Source organism: Schistocerca piceifrons, chromosome 1 (genome assembly GCF_021461385.2).
Source record: "Schistocerca piceifrons isolate TAMUIC-IGC-003096 chromosome 1, iqSchPice1.1, whole genome shotgun sequence".
Lineage (NCBI taxonomy): Eukaryota > Metazoa > Arthropoda > Insecta > Orthoptera > Acrididae > Schistocerca > Schistocerca piceifrons.
The window spans coordinates 170509000-170529033 of NC_060138.1; the positions used below are offsets into that span (position 1 = coordinate 170509000).

General features: G+C 46.9%; 1 protein-coding gene across 1 annotated transcript in view; it reads right to left on the bottom strand.

Moving 5' to 3' along the window:
- LOC124802618 (putative phospholipase B-like 2) overlaps nt 1-20034 on the bottom strand; it is a 129410-nt gene that overhangs the window by 70099 nt on the left and 39277 nt on the right. The window contains exon 3 of the mRNA XM_047263508.1: nt 10300-10388. Within this exon, the coding sequence (XP_047119464.1) occupies nt 10300-10388 (89 nt within the window). The remainder of the gene's footprint in view (nt 1-10299; nt 10389-20034) is intronic.

Consider the following 20034-nt stretch of genomic DNA (forward strand, 5'->3'; position numbering starts at 1 on the left):
TGAACTCTTTCTGAAAATTTTTTCGGATACGAAACGGGTTTGTGCAGTCTATACCTTTTCCTCCTGTTGTTGTTGTTGTTGTTGTGGTCTTCAGTCCTGAGACTGGTTTGATGCAGCTCTCCATGCTACTCTATCCTGTGCAAGCTTTTTCATCTCCCAGTACCTACTGCAACCTACATCCTTCTGAATCTGCTTAGTGTATTCATCTCTTGGTCTCCCTCTACGATTTTTACCCTCCACGCTGCCCTCCAATACTAAATTGGTGATCCCTTGATGCCTCAGAACATGTCCTACCAACCGATCCCTTCTTCTGGTCAAGTTGTGCCACAAACTTCTCTTCTCCCCAATCCTATTCAACACTTCCTCATTAGTTATGTGATCTACCCATCTAATCTTCAGCATTCTTCTGTAGCACCACATTTCGAAAGCTTCTATTCTCTTCTTGTCCAAACTATTTATCGTCCATGTTTCACTTCCATACATGGCTACACTCCATACGAATACTTTCAGAAATGACTTCCTGACACTTAAATCAATACTGGATGTTAACAAATTTCTCTTCTTCAGAAACGCTTTCCTTGCCATTGCCAGCCTACATTTTATATCCTCTCTACTTCGACTATCATCAGTTATTTAGCTCCCCAAATAGCAAAACTCCATTACTGCTTTAAGTGTCTCATTTCCTAATATAATTCCCTCAGCATCACCCGACGTAATTAGACTACATTCCATTATCCTTGTTTTGCTTTTGTTGATGTTCATCTTATATCCTCCTTTCAAGACACTGTCCATTCCATTCAACTGCTCTTCCAAGTCCTTTGCTGTCTCTGACAGAATTACTATGTCATCGGCGAACCTCAAAGTTTTTATTTCTTCTCCATGAATTTTAATACCTACTCCGAATTTTTCTTTTGTTTCCTTTACTGCTTGCTCAATATACAGATTGAACAACATCGGGGAGAGGCTACAACCCTGTCTTACTCCCTTCCCAACCACTGCTTCCCTTTCATGTCCCTCGACTCTTATAACTGCCATCTGGTTTCTGTACAAATTGTAAATAGCCTTTCGCTCCCTGTATTTTACCCCTGCCACCTTTAGAATTTGAAAGAGAGTATTCCAGTCAACATTGTCAAAAGCTTTCTCTAAGTCTACAAATGCTAGAAACGTAGGTTTGCCTTTCCTTAATCTTTCTTCTAAGATAAGTCGTAAGGTCAGTATTGCCTCACGTGTTCCAGTGTTTCTACGGAATCCAAACTGATCTTCCCCGAGGTTGGCTTCTACTAGTTTTTCCATTCGTCTGTAAAGAATTCGTGTTAGTATTTTGCAGCTGTGACTTATTAAGCTGATAGTTCGGTAATTTTCACATCTGTCAACACCTGCTTTCTTTGGGATTGGAATTATTATATTCTTCTTGAAGTCTGAGGGTATTTCGCCTGTCTCATACATCTTCCTCACCAGATGGTAGAGTTTTGTCAGGATTGGCTCTCCCACGGCCGTCAGTAGTTCCAATGGAATATTGTCTACTCCGGGGTCTTTGTTTCGACTCAGGTCTTTCAGTGCTCTGTCAAACTCTTCACGCAGTATCATATCTCCCATTTCATCTTCATCTACATCCTCTTCCATTTCCATAATATTGTCCTCAAGTACATCGCCCTTGTATAGACCCTCTATATACTCCTTCCACCTTTCTGCTTTCCCTTCTTTGCTTAGAACTGGGTTTCCATCTGAGCTCTTGATATTCATACAAGTCGTTCTCTTATCTCCAAAGGTCTCTTTAATTTTCCTGTAGGCGGTATCTATCTTACCCCTAGTGAGATATGCCTCTACATCCTTACATTTGTCCTCTAGCCATCCCTGCTTAGCCATTTTGCACTTCCTGTCGATCTCATTTTTGAGACGTTTGTATTCCTTTTTGCCTGTTTCACTTACTGCATTTTTATATTTTCTCCTTTCATCAATTAAATTCAATATTTCTTCTGTTACCCAAGGATTTCTACTAGCCCTCGTCTTTTTACCTACTTGATCCTCTGCTGCCTTCACTACTTCATCCCTCCAAGCTACCCATCCTTCTACCGTATTTATTTCCCCCATTCCTGTCAATTGCTCCCTTATGCTCTCCCTGAATCTCTGTACAACCTCTGGTTCTTTCAGTTTATCCAGGTCCCATCTCCTTAAATTCCCACCTTTTTGCAGTTTCTTCAGTTTTAATCTACAGGTCATAGCCAATAGATTGTGGTCAGAGTCCACATCTGCCCCTGGAAATGTCTTACAATTTAAAACCCGGTTCCTAAATCTCTGTCTTACCATTATATAATCTATCTGATACCTTTTAGTATCTCCAGGGTTCTTCCATGTATACAACCTTCTTTCATGATTCTTAAACCAAGTGTTAGTTATGATTATGTTGTGCTCTGTGCAAAATTCTACCAGGCGGCTTCCTCTTTCATTTCTGTCCCCCAATCCATATTCACCTACTATGTTTCCTTCTCTCCCTTTTCCTACACTCGAATTCCAGTCACCCATGACTATTAAATTTTCGTCTCCCTTCACAATCTGAATAATTTCTTTTATTTCATCATACATTTCCTCCTGTGCTTCACGAATTGTCAAATTTTAAGCAGCATAGCTTCTTGTGGCTAGTCATAATTTCTTGTGTATCGATTGCTCTCACGCCGCGCGATTCAAGTGTCACGTGACTGTTCGAGCAGACCCGATACTGAATCGAGCGCTGCTGCGTACCGGAATATTTCGAGCCCGTTCGAACACTAGTGTCGTTTGTGCAGTCAGAGTAGAGTGCGGAGCATCAGAGCCCGTATCAAGCATCGCAGTCCCACGGGTTCAGCAGGAAGCTTGGTCAATTGTGTGTTTGGTCGTCACAGGAACCCGCCTGATACTCTGTGCGACCTCAGGACGGCCGCCGTCAAACTATGAGACAGGCGTAAGTTACAACGACTCGACTCTTGCGGACCGCGCGACAACAACGACCAAAGAATGTTGCGGCGCAGGCAGTGGAGCAACATAGCGCTGCAGGTTATGGAGAAGCAGATACTGATTCCACAGATGTGCAAGTATGTACACTTTCGAACTGACTGCCTTTATTTTGTTAGTGTTTGGTTTTTATTTTACAGTCATGTTGCGTTTGTAATATCACATGCCTCGTTCTTTCGCTCTCTGCTTCCATTGAATCTAAGCCCATACGAGTTTCTAGACATGCAGGCGGTGCAAAATTCTACCCCGCTTTTGAGCAGTTTAACTCTGCTCTCCCACCGCAGGCTGCGTGCTTTGTCACTACCTGCTGGATTAAGCAGCGAGTCCCAGTGAAGTTTTTACGTGGCTTCCCAGAAACGTTCAGGGGTTCCAATCTCTTCTCCTCCACGTTTCGAATAACCCATTTGAAGGGTACGATGAATCAACTTTAGCTACTCTTCATTGTATTAGATTTCCTTAGTTTCCAAATTTCCGTCGTCCTTTTAGAGTGTTGTTCCCTTTCTTCTTGAGTCCACTTTCGTCTAGTTTTCTTTCTCTCCTCAAATTCTGCCTTCTGAACTGCCTTTCTGAAATGTGTTCTGTTTTTTATTGGGTCTACTGTAATTCCAGCGTTTTCCGTGTCCATTTCAGTCTCTATGAAACATGCGGGCTTGGATTTGTAGCTATTGAGTAATGTGAATATCCGCTTGGTTAGTCTGTTATCCATTCTGAATATACACTCCTGGAAATTGAAATAAGAACACCGTGAATTCATTGTCCCAGGAAGGGGAAACTTTATTGACACGTTCCTGGGGTCAGATACATCACATGATCACACTGACAGAGCCACAGGCACATAGAGACAGGCAACAGACCATGCACAATGTCGGCACTAGTACAGTGTATATCCACCTATCGCAGCAATGCAGGCTGCTATTCTCCCATGGAGACGATCGTAGAGATGCTGGATGTAGTCCTGTGGAACGGCTTGCCATGCCATTTCCACCTGGCGCCTCAGTTGGACCAGCGTTCGTGCTGGACGTGCAGACCGCGTGAGACGACGCTTCATCCAGTCCCAAACATGCTCAATGGGGGACAGATCCGGAGATCTTGCTGGCCAGGGTAGTTGACTTACACCTTCTAGAGCACGTTGGGTGGCACGGGATACATGCGGACGTGCATTGTCCTGTTGGAACTGCAAGTTCCCTTGCCGGTCTAGGAATGGTAGAACGATGGGTTCGATGACGGTTTGGATGTACCGTGCACTATTCAGTGTCCCCTCGACGATCACCAGTGGTGTACGGCCAGTGTAGGAGATCGCTCCCCACACCATGATGCCGGGTGTTGGCCCTGTGTGCCTCGGTCGTATGCAGTCCTGATTGTGGCGCTCACCTGCACGGCGCCAAACACGCATACGACCATCATTGGCACCAAGGCAGAAGCGACTCTCATCGCTGAAGACGACACGTCTCCATTCGTCCCTCCATTCACACCTGTCGCGACACCACTGGAGGCGGGCTGCACGATGTTGGGGCGTGAGCGGAAGACGGCCTAACGGTGTGCGGGACCGTAGCCCAGCTTCATGGAGACGGTTGCGAATGGTCCTCGCCGATACCCCAGGAGCAACAGTGTCCCTAATTTGCTGGGAAGTGGCGGTGCGGTCCCCTACGGCACTGCGTAGGATCCTACGGTCTTGGCGTGCATCCGTGCGTCGCTGCGGTCCGGTCCCAGGTCGACGGGCACGTGCACCTTCCGCCGACCACTGGCGACAACATCGATGTACTGTGGAGACCTCACGCCCCACGTGTTGAGCAATTCGGCGGTACGTCCACCCGGCCTCCCGCATGCCCACTATACGCCCTCGCTCAAAGTCCGTCAACTGCACATACGGTTCACGTCCACGCTGTCGCGGCATGCTACCAGTGTTAAAGACTGCGATGGAGCTCCGTATGCCACGGCAAACTGGCTGACACTGACGGCGGCGGTGCACAAATGCTGCGCAGCTAGCGCCATTCGACGGCCAACACCGCGGTTCCTGGTGTGTCCGCTGTGCCGTGCGTGTTATCATTGTTTGTACAGCCCTCTCGCAGTGTCCGGAGCAAGTATGGTGGGTCTGACACACCGGTGTCAATGTGTTCTTTTTTCCATTTCCAGGAGTGTATGTCCAAAAAACTGTAGGCTTCTCTTCCTCATTACATCAGTTTTTCAGTTTTCAAGTACAGCCCTCTGGTTGGTCTTAACCTGTATTCAGCAGTATCGTTTCTTTTAGCTCCCAGTATTTTTCCTAAAATTCTTCTTTCGACCTTCTCTAGTTTCTCAAGATCACCATTTCTTGTTAGTTTAAGCGTTTCTGCCGCATACAGAGCTTAAGATCTGGCCACTGTTTGGTAGTGTCCTAGTTTCGTGTTCCAGGATAAGGATTTTTGTTATAAACGTTTTTGGTCATATGAAACACTCTTTCCATTTTGTGCACTCTAGTTTCTATAGCTGTCTTATTTTGCATTGTATGTAATCCACTCTCCTAGGTATTTAAAGGAATCTGTTTTGTGTATTGTATTGTTGTCAACTGCACTATTTTGGGGAGCTAGGACGGAGAAAATGCGTAACCACACTCAGACGTGGTTCACACATTCAATACTTGTTTTCACAGAACTTCATTTAGCAGTACTCACTAAGCACTATTTTTAGTAAACAGAGTTTTGCATCCCCTACAAAGCGGAAACTATTAGCCCTACAAAAAGAATAAATAGGAACTGTTATGTAAGAAATTAAATCTCGTTTCATTTCGTACTGCGAAATGTTTCTGCTAAAAGCCGCGGTTTTCGGGTTATTCAATCAGAACACAAAAAGTTACCTTTAAACGACGCCTCGTCGTCATGCTGACATCCCACGGGTAGGGATTTTTAGTGTTTTCTTCAGCACACTCCCTTATACTACTGTTCGAAGCTTGGTTCGACTTATCCTACCTCGCAAATGTCTGAATTTCCGCTCCACCACTCGCTCCAAAGCCTCGACGGCATGTATTCCACCTCGCCTTCCGGATCCCTCACCTACTCATGTCATGTACGATCTTATTAATTTTTCCCCCTCTCCTCTCCTACACTGAACACTTTCATGTTTCCTACAATTCCCGCAAACTTCGACACACGATGCAATAGTTTCATCCGTTATTACCAGCCCTCGTACCAAAAATGGCTCTGAGCACTATGGGACTTAACATCTATGGTCATCAGTCCCCTAGAACTTAGAAAAACCTAACTAACCTAAGGACATCACACAACACCCAGTCATCACAAGGCGGAGAAAATCCCTGACCCCGCCGGGTATCGAACCCGGGAGTGGGAAGCGAGAACGCTACCGCACGACCACGAGCTGCGAACGCCCTCGTACCCTGTTACGTTATCCACATCCTGTCCCAACGCAACGTTAATCATCTTCCTGACCACGAAATCCACCCAGAAGCTAGCCATCCTTCCAGATGTAAAATAATTGTCATTTTCCTCTCCGAATCAGGAATCATTTTCTCGTCACTCTTCTCCCTTCCATTCATACAGTTTGATTTGTGTGTTTCGTCCCATTTTCTCCCAAAACACTCCAAAAAGACCTACCGCTGACACTCCAGTCATGAAAGGAAATCGGCGTTTACCTATTGAGAAGCTGAAGGAAGTCATCGATACTTTAACCAATAAATTTCATGTCAGTCCAGATGTTTTATGAATCTCTCTGCCTAATAGCGGATGCATTACCCCTGATAGCCCACTACTGTACCATATAGCAAATGGACCAAAAAAAAAAAAAAAAATAAAGGATTCGCAGTGCTTGACAAAAGAAAGTGAAGCAGGAAAGGAAACTAAACTTCCACGGATTGAGAAGGTATGTGATGTTATTTGAGTGATTACAAATCAGAATCAAATTTACCAACTGCGGCAGTATAAGTCAACTTAAGACGTTGCACTCCGTACGGCCTCGATGTATGCATAATTCATTTGGGAAAAGTGTCATGAAGCCTATCGTAACTGGTCCTTGCTGTCATGGGTAATGGCACTGCTACAGTTTATATATGAGCTGGTGCCCCATGTTCTATTGGGGACAGATCTCCACAACCTGTTGGCCGCAGGAGGACCCCAACATACAGAAAGTTCATGGACACATGTGCCATGTTTGCACGAGCATTGTCCTGTTGAAAAATGGACTCACGATACTGCTGCATGAGAGGCAAGACATGAGAATTCCGGATGTCCATGAAGTACAGCACTGCTACCAGAATTCTGTCAGTCATTACCAGCCATGGCCTGAAGCCATAACCGATGGCTCCTCGTACCATGGCACCAGTATTAACACTGCTCCATCTCTCCGAAACATTGGAGGAACGGGACCTCTCCCAAGGTCGCTCCCATACTCGCTGACGGCCATATGGTTTAGTGTAGAACAACGATCCAATGCTGAACACAATCCGACGGCACTGCAACAGCAGCCCACGCCACCGGTCATGACACCACTCCAGATCTAGCCGTTTGTGTTGTTGTGTTAACGACAGACTACACATGGGGCGGTAATTGCCTAGTTCGACTGCCGATAGTCTCCCACCATCGGTGCAGGATGTCACAATGTTGCAGGGAGTCCATTAGTTGTTCTCGGATGGCAGGCAATGATGTGAAGGCGTTGTTGTGTGCTTTGTGCACAACGTAGCGATCCTCCCTTGCAATACTCAGACATGGTCAATCGGAATCTTGACAACGAGTATTCTGCCGTCACATACCCATGCAGTCAAACACTGGGCCACTGTTACATACGAATGCTTCACAAACCTGGGTATTGCACAATTCAATCAGTTGATCAAATGGAGACAAACGGCGAGGCCTCTTTCAAACTTCGTTAGGTGCTGATAGCACTATCACACGAGCAACAAGCAAGTGTCCGTCAGAGTTATCACTCTGTTCAAGCCCTTGACATACTATACCAGGTCTGGTAACACAGAATTGCTACATTTACAATTTGTCATTGATATGTACGAAGTTACATTGACTTCCGACCACGTCTTCTGGGTCTTCACTTTCTTCATTGGGCAGTGAACATACAATGTGCAGATAGCCGGCCTTGTGGCCGAGCGGTTCTAGGCGCTTCAGTCTGGAACCGCGCTGCTGCTGCGGTCACAGGTTCGAATCCTGCCTCGGGCATGGATGTGTGTGATGTCCTTAGGTTAGTTAGGTTTAAGTAGTTCTAAGTCTAGGGGACTGATGACCTCAGATGTTAAGTCCCATAGCGTTTAGAGCCATTTGAACCATTTTTTGAATGTGCAAATAAATGGCACACGTGACAGTGAACCCCTTGGATTAAGGTGGCATGATGACACTACAATGGATTATTGTTCACAGAAGCAACTCCCATTCCCATGATTATCAAAGAATCAGATGATAACCCTACAACCTGACAACAGTGGCTAATAATGGAAGGAATACAAAAAGTATTCATATATCTTCAGGAGTGTTCCAGTGCATTGATTTAATCTGTCAGTGAAGACGTATAACCTACACTGGTGCATGGAGCAATCTAGTATCCACTCCTGGAAATGGAAAAAAGAACACATTGACACCGGTGTGTCAGACCCACCATACTTGCTCCGGACACTGCGAGAGGGCTGTACAAGCAATGATCACACGCACAGCACAGCGGACACACCAGGAACCGCGGTGTTGGCCGTCGAATGGCGCTAGCTGCGCAGCATTTGTGCACCGCCGCCGTCAGTGTCAGCCAGTTTGCCGTGGCATACGGAGCTCCATCGCAGTCTTTAACACTGGTAGCATGCCGCGACAGCGTGGACGTGAACCGTATGTGCAGTTGACGGACTTTGAGCGAGGGCGTATAGTGGGCATGCGGGAGGCCGGGTGGACGTACCGCCGAATTGCTCAACACGTGGGGCGTGAGGTCTCCACAGTACATCGATGTTGTCGCCAGTGGTCGGCGGAAGGTGCACGTGCCCGTCGACCTGGGACCGGACCGCAGCGACGCACGGATGCACGCCAAGACCGTAGGATCCTACGCAGTGCCGTAGGGGACCGCACCGCCACTTCCCAGCAAATTAGGGACACTGTTGCTCCTGGGGTATCGGCGAGGACCATTCGCAACCGTCTCCATGAAGCTGGGCTACGGTCCCGCACACCGTTAGGCCGTCTTCCGCTCACGCCCCAACATCGTGCAGCCCGCCTCCAGTGGTGTCGCGACAGGCGTGAATGGAGGGACGAATGGAGACGTGTCGTCTTCAGCGATGAGAGTCGCTTCTGCCTTGGTGCCAATGATGGTCGTATGCGTGTTTGGCGCCGTGCAGGTGAGCGCCACAATCAGGACTGCATACGACCGAGGCACACAGAGCCAACACCCGGCATCATGGTGTGGGGAGCGATCTCCTACACTGGCCGTACACCACCGGTGATCGTCGAGGGGACACTGAATAGTGCACGGTACATCCAAACCGTCATCGAAGCCATCGTTCTACCATTCCTAGACCGGCAAGGGAACTTGCTGTTCCAACAGGACAATGCACGTCCGCATGTATCCCGTGCCACCCAACGTGCTCTAGAAGGTCTAAGTCAACTACCCTGGCCAGCAAGATCTCCGGATCTGTCCCCCATTGAGCATGTTTGGGACTGGATGAAGCGTCGTCTCACGCGGTCTGCACGTCCAGCACGAACGCTGGTCCAACTGAGGCGCCGGGTGGAAATGGCATGGCAAGCCGTTCCACAGGACTACATCCAGCATCTCCACGATCGCCTCCATGGGAGAATAGCAGCCTGCATTGCTGCGAAAGGTGGATATACACTGTACTAGTGCCGACATTGTGCATGCTCTGTTGCCTGTGTCTATGTGCCTGTGGTTCTGTCAGTGAGATCATGTGATGTATCTGACACCAGGAATGTGTCAATAAAGTTTCCCCTTCCTGGGACAATGAATTCACGGTGTTCTTATTTCAATTTCCAGGAGTGTCTTTTTTGAAATAATGCACTATGGAGCTCTCTGTTACGCCAACGAAGTATGACGCTGTTTGGCATCTTTTTGTGGTCATTAACTTCCATTTATAAATACTAGGGTGATATGAGCTGATACTCAAGTCACAAAGCTCATTGCTTCTCCAGCGCTCTATTTCTGTTGCGCCAACGTCGAGTCATTTTTTCCGCATATCATAGACCAACGGAGGGCTCTGACGATAAACGCATCTGTTTCAAGACTTCTTTCGGTCCATAGAGCATTACAAAGTAACCCATTTGTTTGCAGCGTGCAGCAAATTTCAGTTTCCATAGTTAGAGATTGAAAGCCAAGAAAAGCCACGATACTTACAGGAAATCATTCAGAGTGAGGTCCGGCAGCTTCAAGGCACTGCGGTAGCCGGCGTACAGCCCCTCCAGTTGCTTGTAATACAGCTTCACCTGCAGCACAAACCAGACATAGCCTTTATTTTGGACTGTTGTCAATTCCACGAGCTGGGAGCAGTTTACATCAGTGAAATTAGCCATTTGGTGTATGATGAGAAGGAAAGACAAAGCAGAAGACGGTGTCTTCACTTAAAACTTCCGGGCTGAGGGGCCGTGGTCGAAGTATAAAACTCCCCCCTGACGTTTCGTCTGCGACTGCGGGAGACATCCTCGGAGATACAGCGGCGAACTCCGAGGATGTCTCCCGCAGTCGCAGACGAAACGTCAGGGGGGAGTTTTATACTTCGACCACGGCCCACCAGCCCGGAAGTTTTAAGTGAAGACAATACCGGCCGTGAAAGCTTACATTGTACGAAGACGGTGCTTCAATCGAAATGCGTAAATCCGGAGGAAAAGTTATACGAAACGAACGTGGAAAATTATTTACACAATGTTTCTGGGGAAAGACTGCTCCAGAACTGGAACAATGTTGGATGGCTGATTTTTTTTGTGTGGGGGGGGGGGATCAAACAGCGAGGTCATCGATCCAATCAGATTAGGGAAGAATGGGGAAGGAAATCGGCCGTGCACTTTCAAAGGAACCATCGCGGCATTTGCCTTAAGAGATTTAGGGAAATCACAGAAAACCTAAATCAGGATGGCCAGACGCAGTTTCGAACTGTCGTCCTCCCGAATGCGAGTCCAGCATGCTAAGCACTGCGCCACCTCGTTTGTGGGGACAATACAGTTGTTCCACTGGACTACGAAAGAGAACAGATTTCTGACAAAAAACTATCGATCAATCAATTTCCTTTCCTTAATGTACAAGATATTCACTAAAATCATTATCAACACCGCGGTGGTCTCGCGGTTAAGGCGCAGATTCGAATCCTGCCTCGGGCATGGATGTGTGTGATGTCCTTAGGTTAGTTAGGTTTAAGTAGTTCTAAGTTCTAGGGGACTGATGACCACAGATGTTAAGTCCCATAGTGCTCAGAGCCATTTGAACCATCATTATCAACAGCATAGTAAAAAATTGCATTTCAGTCAAGCAAAGGCGTAAGCTGGCTTTAGAAACGAACACAGCTGACAACCATTTGCAAGTCGTGAATGAAATCAAACGGAAAAATCAGTATTAAACCTGCAAACCGCACCCCCAGATTCTTTAAAGCACCGCACTCCCGCGCATAAAAATTCACATCTCACGAACTGTTTGTGGTCCAAATCTATAATTATGCGGGTACATTCAGTGACGTACACTGAGGTCACAAAAGTCATGCGGTAGCGATATGCACATATATAATGGCGGTACATCTACATTTATGTGTATGTTGTGTATCGCGTACACAAGGTATAAATGGTCAGTGCATTTGCGGAGCTGTCATCTGTAGTCAGGCGATCATGTGAAAGGGTTTCCGATGAGATTATGGCCGCAAGATGGGAATTAACAGACTTTGAACGCCGAATGCTAGCTGGAGCTGGACGGAAGTAGCATTCCACTTCCGAAATAGTTCGAGTGTTCCGAGAGCCACAAAGTCAAGAGCGTGAGGAGAATACCAAATTTCAGCCATTACCACTCACCACGGGCAACGCAGTGGCCGATGGCCTTCGCTTAACACTTTGCCATCCGCACTTCTCGTACAAATTTATTCATTTGGCGCCGGCAGCGCTAGTTCGTATTACTTGACTTGTCGCCGGCCGCTTGTCACCTTTCCGTTGATGACAAGGTTAAAACACATTGACTTTTGCGCGCTTTAATTTTTACGGAAATCTTGTATTTTGCCGTATAGTTCCACAAACTCTAATTTTCTTTTCAAGTAACTTCTCTGCAAGTTCTACACTCTTACAATAATTATCCACGTAGAGGTGGTGCCACTTTCCATAAGATGATGTCAATAGCTCCATCACTGTTTTTGCTAAAGGTTGTGCAGCGCCGGAACATATCTTGAATGAGGAAATGTATCCCGTACTCGAATCACACAGCATCATCCGAATGAGTATGCCATATTTCATAATTTTCGACGGATTGTAAACTTTAAAATTTAACTGTCCACGCCACGGTAACATTCCTTCATCAACTGAGATGTTTTGACTTAGATTAAATGTTTCTTTAAACTTTTTGGAAAAATAATCAATTACGAATAGCACTTTGAAAAGCTGGTCGGTATTATCCGGTTTATTGTTGTCGTCGGAAAAATGTTAAAATGATATTTCTCTGAATCGGTTGCTCGACATCGTTTTGCGAAATATCGGTGTGTATCAACGGATTCGTTGACCAGTAATCATCGATCCTTGCTTTTTTTTTTTTACAGTCCCCGTAAGGATAGCAAACCCAAACCATTTTCCAAGTTCAGGTCCCGTAACCACAAATTTGGCATTTTTTTATCCAGTTTCCTTCTATTGCAATTTTGACTAATACATGGTGGTTTCGATGCTAATATATTCAAATAGATCGTTCCCAATACATAATTCTAAGATCTTTGGGAAATGTGTGTGGATCCGGAGATCCTTCAAATTTATTATTGGTCCTCAGTCTTCTGTTGGCAGTTGGCAACGGTAGCGTTCGCCGAATTCTTCTTGGACGTGTTTCACTATCTTCCGAGAATTCTACGTCACTTTCATTTTTTTGATATGCAGTGTCTTCTTCCCAATCGGCCAAGTCGTCCGGAACGTCAGACAAGACGTCCGCGCATTCTTCGTAAATAATCCTGTCGTCTCTTTCGTCTGCCATGATGAAAGTGCACAAGTACTTATAAAAACAAGAAACTTGTTGATGTGTGTAACTTCTTGTTACCTAAACAAAACACCAACAGAATGAAAAGGATGCTAAATTGCTGTCACCGGCCACTGCGCAATACTACGCTCACGACACCACGGTGGTGTCGCCGGCCACTGAGCGATACTATGCTCACGACACCACTGTGGTGTCGCCGGCCGTTGACCGCTATTTCGCGCACGACACCACTGTGGTGTCACCGGACGGCAAAGTGTTAATAACCGATAGCAGCAGCCTTTGGGTAGAATTGTCAGTGATAACAGACCAGAAACACTGCGCGAAAGAAACGCAGAAATCAATGTGGGACGTATGACGAACGTATCCGTTAGGACTGCGCAGCAAAATTTGGCGTTAATGTGCGACTGCAGCAGACGACCGACCAGAGCGCCTTTGCTAACACCACGACATGGTGCAGCGCCTCTCCTGGGCTCGAGACCATATCTGTTGGACTCTGGACGACTGGAAAACAGTGGCGGTCATACGAGTCCCGATTTCCGTTGGTAAGAGCTGATGGTAGGTTTCGAGAGTGGCGCAGACCGCACTATGTCACGGACCCAACAAGTTGCCAACAAGGCATTGTGCAGGGTAGTGGTGGCTCCATAATGGTGTGGGCCGTGTTTACTTGGAATGGACTTCGTCCTCTGGTCGAACTGAACCGATCATTGACTTGAAATAGCTATGATCGGCAACTTGCTGACCATTTGCAGTCATTCATGGACTTCATGTTCCCGAGCAATGGAGTTTTTGTAGACGACAGAGTGCCATGTTATCGGCCCACAGTTGTTCGCGATTGTTTCGAAGAACACTCAGGACAGTTCGAGCGAATGATTTGGCCACCAAGAGCGCCTGTCATGTATCCCAGTGAACATTTCTGCGGTATAATCGAGAGGTCAGTTCGTGCACAAAATCCTGCATCGGTAACACTTATGGACGGCTCAATATTTTTACAGGAGACTTCCAACGATTTGAGTGCATGCCATGTCGAGATGGTGCATTACGGCGTGCAAAATGAGGTCCGACACGATTTTAGGAGGTACCCCATAGCTTGGCACGTCATTGTATGTGGATACTGTCTGCAAAATGTGTTACGAATAGAGTTAGTTGTAAATAGGAAATAAAACGTCATACTTGATGCTGAAGTTTTCTGTATGAACAGAGAAAATTTAGTAAGCGATAAACGTTTTTCCTTTGTTACTTGTAACGGGTGTTCTGCGCGCCGCGACCGTCGGAAAGTGCCGATCGCTGTTGTGTGTGACAGCGCCAGTTTGCCAGGGTCCGTGGAACTGTGACTTTCTCCAGCGTGAAGGTAACTGGCTAGGTAAGGCCCGCAACTGGGTTCCACTGAAGTGAGCTGAAGGGTGTTAGTCTGGCCCGACAGTATGGTCTTCAAAGGCGAGTGTTTTTCCATAGAGTGAGTGGTGTTTTCTGGTACTCTTTGGGAAACAAACTTCTAAAAGTGTCGGCAGGCAGCAGCACTTAACAGATGTACCATGAGCGTCAGCAAGAAATGGCCTGTCGTTATGTCTACTTCCTGCTCTGAATGCTGATTAGCCGAAATGTAGGCATGTGAAAGTAATGTCAAGGAACTGTGGGCGGCTCAGTTGGTTGGTGGCCCTCGTAGGGTGCAGGAGGCGAGTTGAGCCGTCTGGGTTGGAGAAGATATGGAGACGTACTTCGGAAGTCAGTGGGCAGTAAGGTTGTTTTCGTGTATTTTGGAGGATTCTTTTCGTGTATGTGAACGGTTCTGAAAGTATTCGGACGAGTATTCGGATTTGCGCGCGCAGGAAACGTCTTCGCCTATTGCCTGTTTTTAGGTGGGTGTTGCTCTTTAGCGTACACAGACAGTTTAGGAAGACGCCGCCTAATAGAATATGGAGCAACTGGCTACCTGGAGCCGTTGTGTAACGAACAAAGCGGACTTGCCGAGCGTTATTAGAAGAAAATAAACTGAGTTTTGCTCCAATGGAAATCTCAAGTCTGGAGTTGTGTATGTTTTTACCCTGTTTGATTTCAGACTATGTTCCTGTATTGTTTAGAGAAGAGATGGAAGAACCCGGCTGATGACGGAGTGGTGAGTGGCTGCGGTGTTTGTTAGCCAATCCAGTAATATGACCTTGGAGCTCTCGAATGCATTGAACGGTAGTAAAGAGGAAGATGTTATATCCTAGCCAGTAATGCCACCCGAGCCCGCGGCCAAAAGGTTGCCAGCATCAAAGTCCGGACGCCGTCCGCATAAGCAGCGCCAGCGAGACAGGAAATCGCCGCAAGTCTGCGCACGCCACCGCTGGCTTCTGGTTTCTTAAGCGCTGGAGTCGCGAGCGCTAAGACAGTTCTGTATTCGCCGCTCAGTTGTATACTCGCCACCGAATTGTGTACTTGCTAGTCAGTTGTGTGTTCATCGCAGCAGAGTTGTTGTTTGTCGTCAGCCGACGCTGACCTAGCCGCTCCGACTCGAACTAGACAGATTTCTGTAGACACCGAGTTCACTACTGTGTTACTGTATCTTCATTAATAAAGATAAGTACCGACTTTTATTTAATATGAGTGTTTGGGCTTTCATCTTTCTGTTCACTGTTCCAGCGGACCGGTCGGCCCGCTATTAAAAGTGTGGCGGTGACTTCGTAAGCCATTTCTACAGCCAAGTGTTTGTCGCTACGAACACCGCCACAAAACTGGCGACGAGGACTTCCGAACTCGTGTGCAGGGCTGGTTCAACTTGTTCTTGTTATACTAATTATAGAGATAAAATTTTGGGGGCTGGTTTAATTTGTGTTCACTATGTCTGCCGAATTACAACAGTTGATCTTGTTCCAGAGTCAGCGAATACAAAGTCTGGTGGAAGCAATCGCCAAACAAGCGGCTAATCCTCCAACACAAAAGGAACAATCACAGGCAGCACCACAGTTCCGTGCATTTGATGCATCCAGAGAAGAATGGCGAGAATATTTCGCGCAGTTGCAGGCGCACATGTCAGTCTACAAAATCACAGGTACTGAGCGGCAGCTTTATTTAATTTCCACTGCAGGCGTGGTAGTCTATCGACTACTTTGTAAGTTGTTCCCGGAATCCCAGCCAGAAGCTTTAGACTATGACGTTGTTGTTAACAAGCTTGCTGAGTATTTCGAGTCGCGAGTTCATGTGGCAGCAGCCAGATTCAAGTTCTTCAGATTAAAGAAACTGCCACATCAATCTAATAAACAGTGGTTAACAGATTTACGGGGCCTCACCTGTCAGTGCCGATTTAATTGTGTGTGTGGAGCTTCCTACAGTGATGTCATGCTACGAGACGCTACTACTCAAAACATTGCAGATTCTCGTATTCGTGCTGCTATCTTAAAGTTGCCTGACCCGTCATTAGAGACTGTGATGAACATCATTGAAGCTCAAGATACTTTTGACTATGCTGAGTGTGAGTTAGATCAGCCATGTATTTCTCAAATTGCCTGTGCTAAGCAAGTTATGTCACGCCCGCGGCCCCACCGGCAGAGTCAGACTGTAAACACTAGCCGGCCGCGTCATGTTAAACACATTCGTCAGCCGCGTGTGCAAAATGATAGAGTTAAGTCTTGCCCTAAGTGTGTTCTTGCTCATCCTCGTGAACGTTGCCCGTTAAGAAACGCGGTTTGTCACTTTTGTCACAGGAAAGGACACATCCAGACTGTTTGTTTGCGTAAACGCAAGAACAATTCTAGTGCTGCCCAGCCCATGGATATTCATGTTCTTCAAAGCCAGCCCGCCCAGAAAGTCGCGTTTAAAGACTCTTCCACGGTTCGTGTGGGTAATAAACTTGTTCGCAATAAGCCACCCACCCAGCCCTCTGCTATGCGACCCAAGCGTAATTCAAACGCTGTAAAAAGTAATGTACAGACTGCAAGTGAAGCGGGAGTTGTTGTTCCTCCCGCCCAACCCACGAGTTGTCGTAAGCAGCGAACACGCGCTAAACGCGCTGATTTTGTGTCTTCCGCCTCCACTGCACCGATCCAGAGACAGTGTAATAAACTATTTGTGAAGCTACGCATCCAGGATAAGACCTTCAATTTTCAATTAGACACTGGTGCGTCTGTGACTCTCATAAATAGTGCTACGTATGCGGCTATCGGCCGCCCTAAACTTTCAGCGGCAAAACATTCTTTGGCTACTTATAGTGGAGAACAAATTCCTGTGTTAGGTGTATGTAGCGTGCCAGCCACATTCCGTGGCAATACAAAAACAGTTTCATTCACAGTGCTCCGCGCTACAGACAGTGTACACATTTTCGGATTAGACTGTTTTGACTTGTTTGGCCTGTCTATTCAAGACAATGTGTTGCAAATTAATTCTGTTGTTGTTCCTCAAGACAGCATAACCGATTTGTGTAAACGATACAGTGACATATTTAAAGACGAACTAGGTTGTGCTGCGAACTTTGCCGCTCATATTACGTTAAAAGATAATGCTCAGCCTCGATTTTTTCGTGCTCGTCCAGTGCCTCACGCCCTCCGGGCACCTGTAGAAGATGAACTTCGTCGTTGGCAAAACAACGGTGTTATTCAACCCGTTTCAGCGAGCCAGTGGGCTTCTCCCTTAGTTATTATAAAGAAACCGTCTGGCAAGTTACGTTTGTGTGCTGATTTTAAGTCGACAGTTAATCCTCAGACTGTCATTGATTCTTTTGCTTTGCCTAGACCGGACGAGCTGATGGATAAGTTAGGGGAAGCTCGTTTCTTTTCCAAAATTGATCTCCGTGAAGCATATTTGCAATTGCCCCTCGACGAGCAATCACAACAGTATTTTGTCATAAACACGTCGTTGGGGTTGTTCCGTTTTCTGCGTTTGCCTTTTGGTTGTGCGTCAGCTCCAGCTGTTTTTCAGCGTTTTTTGTCACAACTTCTGGCTAATGTTCCATCGTGTTGCAACTATTTAGACGATATTGTTGTGTCCGGTCGGACGCCTGCTGAACATTTCCGTAATTTGGAGTGTTTGTTTAAAGTGTTGTCTCAGGCATGCCTACGTTGCAACATCGATAAATGTTCATTTTTCCTTACGGAGCTGGGGTATCTGGGACATGTTATTAATGCTCAAGGCATTCATCCCTCCCAGTCACATTTAGCAGCTATTCGTGATTTGCCCGCCCCTCGCAATCTGCATGAATTGCAAGCAGTTCTTGGCAAATTGACGTATTATATTAGGTTTATACCTAATGCATCACAGATTGCTGCACCGTTGCATCGTCTCCGCCGTAAGAATGTTCCGTTTGTGTGGTCAGCTGATTGCCGATCAGCCTTTCAGCAGCTTAAAGAGGCTTTATTGAATGATCGTTGTCTGGTCCATTACGACCCTAACAAGCCTCTGGTGTTAGCTTGTGATGCCTCTTCTTTCGGCCTCGGTGCTGTGTTGTCTCACCGAGTCGGTAACACCGAACGTCCTATTGCGTTCGCATCTAAATTGCTAAACAAAGCTCAGTGTAATTATAGCCAATTGGACAAGGAAGCGTTGGCTATTGTGTTCGGTGTCACAAAATTCCATCACTACCTCTATGGTAGACCATTCTATTTAGTAACAGATCACAAGCCCCTGACGTCCCTGTTTCATCCGTCTAAACCAGTTCCTCAGCGGACAGCTCAGAGACTACAACGTTGGGCTCTTTTGTTATCACAATACCAGTATGAGATACTGTATCGCCCTACAGCTCAGCATGCAAACGCTGACGCGCTTTCTAGATTGCCGATTGCTGCGGATGATGTCTTCGATTCCTCTGATGACTCTTGCCATCAGATTGACGCCGATGAGCATCGATCCCTCCGGGATTTTCCGATTGATTATCGTCAGGTGGCACGTGAGACAGCTACGGATCCTCATCTGAGTTTACTATTACGTTTTGTTCAACGTGGTTGGCCGTCCAAGGCAAAGGACATATCGGATCCTGTGGTTCGTCGCTATTATCCGCAACGTCATCTGTTGTCTGTTTCGCACGGAGTTTTGCTGTTACGCACCGAGAATGACCAGCTTCGTGTAGTGGTTCCCCAAGTGCTCCAATCCAAGGTCCTCGACTTGTTGCATCAAGGTCATTGGGGAGTGGTCCGCACCAAGCAGCTTGCCCGCCGTCATTGTACATGGATCGGCATTGATAAGCAGATTACGCAGATGTCTACAGATTGTTCGACGTGTGCCGAACACCAAGCTGCTCCGCCTCAACGCTATTTTGAGTGGGCACGCCCTGCCGGTCCCTGGCAGCGAGTACATATTGATTTCGCTGGTCCATATTGGAATTCTCGTTGGCTCATCGTGATAGATGCATTTAGTAATTTTCCGTTTGTTGTGCCCATACAGTCTACAACGTCTGCACAAAATATACAGGCGTTGACTTCAATTTTTTGTATTGAGGGTCTTCCAGAAGTTTTAGTGTCTGACAATGGTCCACAATTTACCTCTGCTGAATTTGAAAGTTTTTGTTCTGCCAATGGCATTCGCCATGTTCTTACTCCGCCGTTCCACCCTCAATCGAATGGTGCAGCGGAACGTTTTGTACGTACATTCAAGGATCATATGGACCGCCTTCGTGCTACGCACTCTCGTCAGCAGGCCCTCATCACGTTCCTGTCGTCGTACCGGACCACGCCACGCCACGCGACGGCCCTTCACCTGCGGAGCTTCTCCACGGCCGTTGTCATCGCACCCTACTACGGTTGTTGCACCCCCCGGATCGACCCGCCGCTTCTGAGCATCGCACGCGTTTTCAGCGCAACGACGCCGTTTTTTTCAGAGTTTATCACGGTCGCCGTCGTTGGGAACGTGGTACCGTGATACGTGTCCAGGGTCGCGGTTTTTATACTGTTCAAGGTGCTACTGGGGTGCACAGGAGGCATCAGAACCAGTTGCGCCGCGCTGGCCCCCAGGATTCTGCCG